The 12,239-nt window shown below is 34.6% G+C and overlaps 3 protein-coding genes across 7 annotated transcripts in view; 1 reads left to right on the top strand and 2 right to left on the bottom strand.

Annotated features, from left to right (window-relative positions):
- Positions 1 to 12,239, bottom strand: part of lrrc1 (leucine rich repeat containing 1) — a 593,918-nt gene that overhangs the window by 346,336 nt on the left and 235,343 nt on the right. The window lies entirely within an intron of this gene.
- Positions 1 to 12,239, top strand: part of hmgcll1 (3-hydroxymethyl-3-methylglutaryl-CoA lyase like 1) — a 238,908-nt gene that overhangs the window by 136,582 nt on the left and 90,087 nt on the right. The window lies entirely within an intron of this gene.
- Positions 1,988 to 12,239, bottom strand: part of sack1b (scaffolding CK1 anchoring protein B) — a 40,151-nt gene continuing 29,899 nt past the window's right edge. Inside the window, exons 4-5 of one of the 2 annotated variants that reach the window (XM_087278843.1) lie at positions 9,679 to 9,803; positions 1,988 to 7,083 (exon numbers count right to left, since the gene is read on the bottom strand). In XM_087278843.1, coding sequence (XP_087134969.1) covers positions 5,097 to 7,083; positions 9,679 to 9,803 — 2,112 coding nt within the window. In that variant the 3' untranslated portion in view covers positions 1,988 to 5,096. The remainder of the gene's footprint in view (positions 7,084 to 9,678; positions 9,804 to 12,239) is intronic. The other variant, XM_087278842.1, reaches the window with a different exon arrangement.

Genomic DNA, 12,239 nt, shown 5'->3' on the forward strand with positions numbered 1-12,239 from the left:
GAAGGAAAGTGAATGAATGAATGTGTCAGTAAGTCCAGAAATACTTTAGATTCTTTAAATATAGCACTTACTGTAAATAACACCTAATCATCACACAATATTTTAGACTCAACTGTATTCAATGACGGTTCATTTATTAACGTAGCCTTTTTGGTTAAAAGCAACAGTGATTGTGCAAAAAACATACAAAAAATAAGCTGCAATTGCAGGAAAATAGCATTTTGATGATGTTTCTTAATGTCGATATAATGTACATGTGCACCTTGTGAAATTAATTCACCTTTTTTTTTTGTTTTGGTTCATTTGTAACACAATTTAATCGAGAAACACCATGACCTATACATATAGTGCAAAGCCAGTTCAGTATCTGTCAGTCACTGCTAGACACCTAAGCACCAATTAGCCACAAACCAGTAAGTATTTATCTTGCATTCGTTCCAGCACTTCAGTGTCAACAGTCTGGGTAATTCTGGGAAAGTGTTTGCACAGATTGATGTGCAGTTGAAGCTTGAATGGATGTTTACTACAGCTTTTAATCGGACCAAATTAGGGGTTTCAACCTCAGGTAGTATTTCAAAACAGCAATTGCTCATAAAAAAACAGATCCCCATTCAAGACATCCTTATAAATGTACAAATATTCTTAGTACAAAATAGTAACAGTGTACGTAATAGAGCTTGCAGCATCGTCCTTCAACGCTGGCAAACATTAGCACTGATGTGTTCAAGTAAACATTGCGTTTATTTATTATCGAAGCCAAAGTGTGTGCTTTTTTAGGATGTTAAAAGTGCCATAGAATGAAAAACTTATAAACTTTTAAAACTTAAAAGCATAGTTGTTTAACAGATCCGTGTTGGTGTGGGTTTTCTCCAGGTGCTCCGGTTTCCCCCGCAGTCCAAACACATGCGCTATAGGTCAATTGAAACTTAATTGGCCGTAGTGTATGAGTGTGTGTGTGTGTGAATGGGAGTGTATGGGTGTTTCCCAGTACTGGTTTGCAGCTGGAAGGGCATCCGCTGTGTAAAACATATGCTGGAATAGTTGGCGGTTCATTCCACTAATTTGACCACTGATAAATAAAGGGATTAACCCAATGGAAAATGAATGAATGAATGTTTAATAGCTCAGTACATGGAAATGGAATATCATTCATTCATTTATTCATTGGTTCATTCATTTATTCGTTCATTCATTCATTCATTCATTCATTCATTCATTCATTCATTCATTCATTCATTCATTCATTCATTCATTTGTTCGTTCATTCATTCATTCATTCATTCTTTCGTTCATTTATTCATTCATTCATTCATTCATTCATTCAATCATTCATTCGTTCATTCATTCATTCATTCATTCATTCATTCATTCGTTCGTTCGTTTGTTCGTTCATTCATTCATTCATTTGTTCGTTCATTCGTTCGTTCGTTTGTTCGTTCATTCATTCATTCGTTTATCCATTCATTCATTCATTCATTCGTTCGTTCGTTCGTTCGTTTGTTCGTTCATTCATTCATTCATTCATTCATTTATCCATTAATTCGTTCATTCATTCATTCGTTCGTTCGTTTGTTCGTTCATTCATTCATTCATTTATCCATTCATTCGTTCATTCATTCATATATTCATTCGTTCGTTCGTTTGTTCGTTCATTCATTCATTCATTTATCCATTCATTCGTTCATTCATTCATTCATTTATTTTCCTTTGGCTCAGTCCCTTATTTATCAGGGGTCGCATCTGAAAGCATGTGCAGGAGGTTTACTAAAGATGAACTGACAAAATGTGCCTGAAAATTGGAAAGCCTAAGCTGACTTTCGAAAATTTACATTTCCAAGTTGCTTCAAACGAAATCTTTTATTTTGGACAAATTTTATTTAAAATCGCTCCGGTATATTTAAAGCAGTGGTCTTCAACCCCCGGGCCAAGGACCGGTACTGGTCTGTGGATCAATTGGGCTGCATCTGGGTTGCAAATAAAATCATTATTTATTTTGTTTTATTTATTATCTAAGTCTGAACAATCTGTTATTTTGAAAAATGACTGCATTTTATATTTCATTCCGGTCACTTTAAACGGCAAAATATCTTCGAAAAGTTTCTTTGCGAAGGGGAACAGGCCCTGTGAAGGACCCACGCAAGGGTGCAAAAAAAGGGGTATGCAGTTTATGCGGCGCATAGGGGCGCCACACAATTGGGGGTGGGGGGGGGGTGGGGGGGGGCATTGTGCCAAACTGATTTTTGAATTTATCCTCAATAAAAGTTTCAAGTAATAAAAATAAATAAATCTGTTTTGTTAAAAATATTTAGTTTGCATTTTATACGAGTTTAATATTGTATTTTAATAAATAAAAAAATTATACCATACGTTGGCACACACGTTTTACTCAAAATCATTTAAAACAATAACATGCAAACACACAGCTTAGTGTAAAGTGTTCTTGTAGATGTAAGAGCATAGAATCACCAAGAGGCGACACTCCAGTCCGATTTGTGAAACAGCCACTAGATGGCAGGGTGGCGATTTTGGAAGGAAAATTCTAAAAGAACAACAGCATAATATAAGTCTGTATAATAAACTATTAAAATTGCTGATGATTGTTATAGTAAGTGCTGTATTGTCATCTTTCAGGTTGTATCTCAGCTTTAATGCGCGTTTTAAAATAAACAAATAAAAAACAAAGCAGCTGCTTGCCATCGCAACAGCAATAAGATCCAATGGACGGCCGATCGCTTTCACTCCAAAAAGGCGGAATCAGGGGCTGCTGTTGAAATGGAACGATCTATTGAGTGTCGCCTCTTGGTCATTCTAAGCTCTTTGATTAACTGATTAAATTGGGGGGCTTGGGCAAAACTTGACCCACTTGATGTGTAGTTGCGCCCCTGGTGAATCCAGCATGTCTGTGAGAGAAAAAGATGAACTGCTGGAGATCGCGAATGATGGTGGCTGTTCACATATTGCGTCTTTTTCACAAGTAACGTGAGAACTGACCGATCAACTTTATATTTGTATGGAATATACAGATTTTGGTTGACTAATTATCTTTGAAACACTCATTGGTTTTTTATATTTTAAATAAAACTTGTATCAGAGTTGCAGCAATGTTTTGTCAGCTTGTCATATTCTAGGAAAACGGTTGATAGTCACTCTGGAATCTATGGGCCTACTCACACTATGCTATCAGAATCGTGCCCAGGCCCGTTTCCCGGATTGTTTGAGAGGTGTAAGTGCTCTGAGTTGGGCTCAGGCACGGTTCACTTGGCTGGCCCTGGCCAGGTTGGACGAGGTGTGTCAGAGCACGGTTCACTTGGGCTTTGGCGTGGTACGCTTGTGTGTGAGTGCAAAATGTGCCTAAGCCCGAAACTGAAGATGAGGCGTGACTTTGAAGGGACTGGCGTAGATTATTAAAGATGCAAACCACAGCTGCACCACAGCTGCACCTTCAGCAAACCTCCTAATTCCTGCAGCACCAAGACTTTATGATTGTTTATAAGCATTAAAAGTGGCTGATCTGTTCGGCCAAATATTTGACTGCATGTCACTGCAGCCCAAACGACTAAACAATATAACTAGAGAAATCTCCACCGTGCTGAGCGAGAGCGCTTCTTACCTAACAGCACATCATCGATGACTTAAGCGTGCCCAGGCCTGACTGTAATGTGAGTGCGGGCTGTCGTGGGAGACGGGAAGGGGGATAAGCATGCTTTGGCCCGGTTCAAGGCAACTGTACGTAGTGTGAGTACGCCCTATGTAGACCACCCAATTACCTACACCCTTCAAGCCACGGCAAAGTTGTGAAGCTTGGACCAGTCTACGGTCATAAAAAGGTTGGGGACCACTGATTTAAAGTATATAGACTGATTTTACGCGGCCGCCATTTTCAAAAGTGAAATCGAGGCTGCGGTGGGAAGAAACCCAGAAGTATCATTGGGAGTTACATAGGAATGTTGTGTAACTGGCTGAATATCTTATCAGCGAAGAGAAAGTGACACAAATTTATAATTTCTCCGCCTTCCGGGTGACCCGGAGGTCCGTTCTGAATGAATGGTGAATGTAAAAAGGGATATCAGAGCTCATTTTCAGCTAAGTTAAGGGAAATGGCACTAGTTAGCTAACGTTTTCTTTCCCAAACACATGTTTTAGATGCCATTTATCAAACTTGAGTTAATAAACTGAATCTTTCACTATATTAGACTCGTCACGATACTGAATTAAAAGAAAAACCGGTAATTTCACGCTAACATTTAAGGCAATGTTGATGGCTTTCTTGAAACAGCGCTGATTTGCCATTGTGTTCACGTGGTCAACAGAAATGCTTGTGATTGGCCGAGAAGGTCATCAGTTGACCAACCGCTGTATACTGAGCACAAACACAGACGAGCCGAGCGATCTGCTTGATGACTGAACTGATCTTGACGGCTGCTTCGCGCTCCAGTCCGTGTATCTGTGTTTGCACTGGGTGAAGAGCGGTAAACTGAGCGCAAACCAAACACAGATACACGGAGACTGAAGCGCGAAGCCATGAAGATCAGTCGAGTCATCCGCGCTCAGCGGCTCTTCCATGTTAGCGGGAAATAGCCAGGTTTAAAACTTTAGTACCAGGACAACACTATTACAGACAACACGAGGGCATGCTGCAGAGGACTGCAGTGTTTTATCACTCACCGGGTATCACTCACATAGGCTGAAGCAGGAAAGCGTCCTCATGGTGTTTAACTGGTGCCACGAGCTGAAGCCTAGGAGGACACTTAAGCGTATCACTGAGATTGTGATCTTGCTTGATGCTAAATTGCTTTTAATTGTTTAAAATAAACTTACTGAATAATATTAAAGTGATGGTTACATCATTTCTGCATTTTGAAATCTGGAGGTTTATAGTACACGGCATGTTACTGCAATGTTTACAGTGCTCGTCCTATACTTCCGTGTTTCTTCCCACCGCAGCCTCGCTTTGATTCTTTAAAATGGCGGCCGCGTGAAATAAGCGTGTTAGGGTGTTTAATCTGATCGCTGGAAGGTGCAAGACAGTGCATGACATTAAAAATAAAGTATTTGTGCACCTATTTGTTCACCTCAACATCGTTTCCATGCTCAGTTCAGTACTTGTTCTTGTGTATCAAATTCCCAACCCGTTGAATGAAACGTCCAAGTCTGTTGTCGTGTCCCTGCGTCTGCTGGTTCATATAACTGTTGTGCTCATTCATCGGTCTCCTTAGAAAGACAGAATTCCTGGTTTTCTCGCTCGCGTGGCTCTGTGCAGACACATATGAAGGCTGGCCTGCTGTAGGCTGCCGGGGTTCGAATGAACAAAGTGGCTCAAATCTGCTGTACAGCCTGTTTGCTGGCGCTTGCTGCTTTGGCAACAGATCCTGCCTTGTTATTGTTGAGTCTTGCTTCTCTTTAGGAGCAACAACCGAGCATTGTTTCTGCAATTGGGAAGCCTCTGCATTCACGGGTTGAGGATGAAGCTCTTCAGTGCTAAACCGAGGAGCAGATTTCTCTCCCGCCAGGACACTAGAGTGATTCTCAATCTTCCCATTAGCTCGCCGCAGTTTGCCGCTCTCCACGGATTTGTTGGAATTGGCCGTGCTAGCATGTCGTTTCTTCTCATCACAATCTGAGAGAATTGTATCAGTGCTGCTTCCCATTTTGATGCTGTCCGAATTTTTTCCTTTGCTCGAGCTGTCGCTCTTTTGCGGGATGTTTAGAAGGGATTTGATTTTCTTGCTGCTCTTTTTGAAGAAGTGCTGGGATGATGTGCTGCTGGGTTTTGAAGGTTGACTTTCCTCCGTGTCCAGGAGCGATGCTGACACCGTTCTCACTGGAGGCTCCTGCCACGTGTTTCTCGAGGTAGTTGCACTCTCATCTGCCTTGTTGAAATCTTGATGCGAAACCGATCTCTGGTCTTCCTTGAAATTCGGCAGAATTCTCGCATTCTCAATTGTTGGTGCAATGCAACTTCGTTGCCTTCTTGGTAAAGATGCGTACATGTAACTAGAGGTCTCGTTTATGTCGCTGTTATACGTATTGCATCTAGGTTCAGCCAAACTGTGCCTCTTAAATCGATCGTCTTGCTCTTGGATGGCGAATCTACTTTTAGCTCGGTTTAAACTCGCATATATTGCATCCCTCCCAGAGTTGTAGCTCATATTAATCCCTGAGTTTTCCAGAACCTGTAAACTGCGCCTTTTTAGCATGTCTGCCTGATTCCACTGCGTCGACGAATACATCCTCTGAGCGTTTGACTGAATTTGCGCCGGATCATAACTGGAGGACATGGAGTTGTTGGAGTAGCTGTTGGTCTCGGGTTGTTCTGGTATGGTGGATGTAAAAACCATCGACGATCTAATGCGAGAGTGTTGCGGAGGAGCCATTTTATTCTCCTCATATTGGTCCAGATAATCGTAGTTCTCTCCATATGGTGCATCGTTGTTGTTATTGAGGTACGACTCTATCCTCCATGTCCGAAGGAACGACTTGGAGGTGTTCGCTAAGCTGGGCAGGTTTTGCCTCATGTTGAGGATGTGTTTGTCGTGCCCGTGATATGACTGCCGCATGTTTGAGCTTCTGAACATTGGATTTACGATGTAGCTTTCATACTGATTGTCCACATTGTTGACGTATCCACCATAGCGGTTGCTTTCTGCTGCAATGTTCCAGTTACTGGAGCCAAATTTGGAGACTTTATGCTGATATACAGGCTCTTGGCGCTCTCCGGCGTAGCTGTGTCTTTTGTAAAACTCAGACGTGTCTTGAAGGAGTCGAGCGTGTGGTGTAATAAGAGGCCTTTCTTCGACTTCTCTCAGTGTTGAAAATCCTGATCTCCTTTCACAGGTTTGTCTGTAAACGGCATCAAGTGTGTGTCGCAAATGATCATTCCTTTCGAAGGCGTTGCTGGAAGGGATCAGATATCCATCTGTTTTGCCATTGATCCTCATTTCAGCTTGGTTTATAACAGCAAATGGCTCTGGGATTGTGGATCGAGCGAACAAAGTTCGAAATTCCTCATCGTAGGTCTCTACTAATTGGCCCGTTATGACCTGAACCATGCTGAGGTTGATCTTCTCGTAGGACCACATGAAACTGCAGAACAAGAAATAAAGATATTAAATTCAGTGCTAATGCAGTTTATCTTGGGTAAGGTTAAACTGACTGCAATCATTTAAAAATGACATGGTTAACTGGGTTAAATTAGGTTAAAGTGATTCGTCAAGTCATTGTATAACAGTGTTTTTTTTTCTGGAGACAATCCAAAACAAATATTGGAAAAGCAGGGCTAATAATTTTGACCCTAAAATGGTTTAGAGAATTAAGAACTGCTTTTATTCTAGCCAAAATAAAATGAATAAGACTTTCTCCAGAAGGAAAAAATATTATAGGAAATACTGTGAAAAATTCCTGAATCTGTTCAACATTATTTGGAAAATATTTGAAAAAAAAAAACTCACAGGAGGTTGAATAATTTTGACATCAAATGTACTTGATGAATAAGTCCTCACATATATAAAGTGGCGCAACACTTTGCTCTCATTGAGAAAAGTATTAAAAGGTTTAGGATTATATAATTATACCAAAGCAAGTGTCATTCGTTTTACAAAGGTCTTTACAACAAAATAGTTTTAGGCATTTGATATATTGCATATGATCACTTTTCAACTGTCAAATGTCACTAAAAAACCTTCTATATATGATGAACTAAAGCAGGAGTTATTCTTCCCTGGCACATAAATAAAATGAAAAAATAAAAATATATATATTTAAAAAATAATAAAATAAATAAAAAAATAAATTAAATAAAATGAAAAATAAATTAAAATTAAATAAAATTAATTTAAATTAAAAAATCTAATTAAATTAAATTAAATATAGAATAAAATAAAATAAAAAGTGCAGTCCAGTGGTTCTTATAGAATAAAATTAATGAAAAATAAATTAAAATAAAACAAAACTAAACTAAATTTAAATAAAATAAATTTAAATAATATAAAATAAAAAGGTACAGTCCAGTGGTTCTTATAAAATAAAATAAAATAAAGTAAATGTAATTTAAATAGAATAAAAAAATAAATTTAAATAAAATTAATTTAAATAAAATAAAATAATAAGTGCAGCCCAGTAGTTCTTATAAAATAAAATAAAAAAAATAAAAATAAAATAAAAGAATACTTTTAAATAAAAATAAATTAAAAAGTGCAGTCTAGTGGTTCTTATAAAATAATAAAAAAAAGTTTAAATGTAAAAAAAAAAAAAATACAATAAAAAATATTATAATAAAGTGCAGTCCAGTGGTTCTTATATTCAAGGAGAGAAAAAGAAAGATTTGTGTGTGTATTTTTAGAGCAAAACAAATACCTTGGAATGCAGTTTATCTTGGGTAATGACTGCAATCATTTAAAAACGCTTCTTGAAAGCTGCCAATTTTTGCAGTGTTTGTTGACGTACATGATGGATGGCTGTAGAGTCCTCACATAAAGGGACCAAGAGATATTTGGATGCTTTGCCCTCAAATGTATGAATGGTTTAGAATTATATAATTATATCAATCTATATGTCATTAGTTTTACAAAAGACTTTACAAAACAAGTTGTTTTAGGTTGCGAAAGACAGACATATTGTAGATTATAGAATTTGCAGATTATCAAATGTCAGTAAAATACTTCTGAATGTAATATGATGAACTAAAACAGTAATTATTCCTCCATGGCACCTGTTTGAATTGAAGTTCAACAAATAAATAACTGTCACTTAATTTTATGAGTGCAACGGTTCTTGAGATCTACCTATCTGTCTGTCTGTCTGACTGTCTAATTTATTTATTAATTTATTAATTAATTTATTCATTAATTTATTTATGTATTTATTTCATTTAAATAAATTTTTACATTATTTATTTATTTATTTAATCATTTATTTTATTTTAATTGATTGTTTCGTAATTTAACATTTTTTACTTTTTATTTAACTTATGCATTTTAATTAATTAATTTATTAATTGATTAATTAATTTATTCATTCATAAATTAGTTCCTTCATTCAATTTTATTTTATGCATATAGTTTACTTATTTTATTTATTTATTTATTTATTGAATTTATGTATTTTTATTAATTAATTCATTTATTCATTCATTCTATTTAATTTTATTTATGTAATTTTATTTTATTAAGTTACACAATTTTATTTATTTATTTAATTTATGTATTTTTATTCATTCAATCTTTTTTTTTCACTTCCTTTTACTTTTTTTATTTTATATGCGTCATTATGTAATTTTACTTTTTTTATTAAATTTTTTTATTTATTAATTTGTATTTATTAATTTCTTCATTTATTCTTTTTAATTTAATTTTATTTATTTAACTTTTGTATTTTTATTTATTGAATTTATTTAGCTTATTTATTAATTTATTTAATTTATTTAACTTATCTATTTATTTTTTTAACAAATGCATTTATTTATTTATTTACATTTTTTAGTAATTACATTTTAGCTTATGTATTTTTATTTATTTTTAATTTTTATTTAACTTGTGTATTTTTTATTTATTTTTATTTTTTTAACGTATGTATTTTTATTTGTTTCATTTATTTAACTTATCTATTTATTTATTTATTTATTTAACGTATGCACTTATTTATTTATTAAAATTTTTAATAACTATGTGGTGGAGGCCTCACCTGTATGATCCAAAAAACACTTTTTGGCAGTCGAGAAGAAGAAATTTCTGTTCCATTGCCCCATGAAACTTCACCCCAGACTTGCAGCAGTACTCCTGGCCTTTCACTGTCCGTATCCTCATATTCTACAGCCAAGAGAGGAAAATATTTAAACACAATTTAGAAAACAAGCAAATTCAAATGTCCTTAAATCATTGATTGATTTATTTAGTCACGCCGTACATAAATAAAATACAAATTTGTCTTCATAACAGTTCATAATCTGGACGTCTTGTGTATTCATAGATGCTCTTCTGCAGAGCTCGGTTGTAACGAGTGCTTATTTGAGTTTCTGTTGCCTTTCTATCAGCTGGTACCAGTCTGGCCATTCTCCTCTAACCTCTGGCATCGACAAGGCGTTTGCGCCAACAGAACCATGCCATGTTCACAGTCACTCAAATCCCCTTTCTTCCCCATTCTGATGCTCGGTTTGAACTGCAGCAGATCGTCTTGGGCATGTCGACATGCCTAAATGCATTGAGTTGCTGCCATGTGATTGGCTGATTGGTAATTTGCCTTAACAAGCAGGTGTACCTATTAAAGTGGCCAGTGAGTGTATATAATGTGTATGTGATACACACAAGCAAAAAAATATACAAAACAATTTTGTTACACAGATAATTAATTTTTTATATGTAACATGCATCATATACAAATAAATGTTATATCTAAATATTAATAAACTTTTTTTCAAATATATGCATGCACGTGTGTGTTTATATATAATAAATATACACTACACACACTTAAATTATATTAAAACTACCTTTTATTTTGGATGCAATTTTTTTTTAACTAAGTACAATATGTCTTCTGAAAGGCACAATAAAAAAATTTGTTTTTGATATATTTACAGTAGAAAATGTACAAAATATAGTGACTCAGTGGTTTGTGGAGTTTGCATGTTCTCCCCATGCTGGCGCGGGTTTCTTCTGGGTGCTCCGGTTTCCCCACAGTCCAAACACATGCGCTACAGGGGAATTGATGAACTAAACTGGCCGTAGTGTATGAGTGTGTGTGTGTGAATGTGAGTGTGTATGGGAGTTTCCCAGTACTGGGTTGCAGCTGGATTCGGATCCGCTGTATAAATCATATGCAGGAATAGTTGGTGGTTCATTGCACTGTGGCGACCCCTGATAAATAGGGGGTTAAGCCGAAGGAAAATGAATGAATGAATGAATGAATTTACAAAATATCCTAATGAAGCTCAATCTGTAAATACAATTCTAAAGACTTTTGAAGTAAAATAAAATAAATAAAACAAAACTAAATTAAATTAAATAAATATTAAAATTACAAAAATTAAAATTTAAATCAAAAATTAAAAATTTAAAATAAAAAAATAAAATAAAATAATGAATAAATAAATAAACTAATTAATTAATCAAATTAATCAAAATCAAAATCAAAATTAAATTAAATTAAATTAAATTAAATTAAATTAAATTAAATTAAATTAAATTAATAAGTAAACAAATAATTAAATGAAATTAAATTAAACTAAATTAATTAAATTAAATTAAATAGCTAATTTTGATTCATAATGTATTCCCAAAATATACCCGTGCAACATATGTCGTAATGGTTTTGTGACCATATTGATTAGAAATTTTGTCAATGGTATCAAATGACATTTTGTTTTAATACGTATATACTGTATATGTGATTGCAGGGTGTGACCACATTTCCTCATTTACCTTCATTATATATTTGTTTCTGTCTGACATATGGAGCTGCTCTCAGTGTCCAAAATCATGATTGACAGAGCGCATAACCAGAAAAACAAAATGTCAGAAACAGTGTGCAGATCCGTCATGCTGCTACTCTTATACTTTAACAGAGCGCTCCTCTCTCAGAACATTTATTTCTTTGTTCAGGAACATAAAGCACAGGAAAAGCAAGTCGTTCTTTTGAGAATCCTCTACAAAAAGCACTCAAAGAAAGTGATAAAATTGTTTCTGCATGATCGATTTCGTGTAAATGCTTGTCGAGAATGACAACGCATGGAAATATTCATGTACTGTTGACGGGACATTTAAAGAAGAAGGTCGTCCCTCCCTCTTAATTCTGCCCACAGGGTATCAACTATTATCATAAAAAAACAGCTGCAATTATGATTTTTCTCACCACACCTTTCTACAAGGACATTTTTTAATCAATTTTTTTATATCTGTTAACTCCTTGATGTCTTTAAAAGTCACTATCCAGCTGAAATTTTAAATTTTATTTATTTATTTTATTTATTTCTAAAGGAACTAAGCCAAAAATGATTAATGAGTAAATTAATTAATTAATTAATTAATTAATTTATTAATTTATTAATTTATTAATTAATTAATTAATTAATTAATTAATTAATTAATTAATTAATTAATTAATTAATTAATTAATTTATTTATTTATTTATTTATTTATTTATTCTTTCTTTATATTTATTTGTATTTTTATTTATTTGCATTTAACTTATTCAATAGTTATTTGTATTTTATTTATTTATTTGTATCTTTTTTGTTTATTTGTAT

The sequence above is a fragment of the Danio rerio genome, chromosome 13 (genome assembly GCF_052040795.2).
Source record: "Danio rerio strain M-AB ecotype USA chromosome 13, GRCz13ab, whole genome shotgun sequence".
Lineage (NCBI taxonomy): Eukaryota > Metazoa > Chordata > Actinopteri > Cypriniformes > Danionidae > Danio > Danio rerio.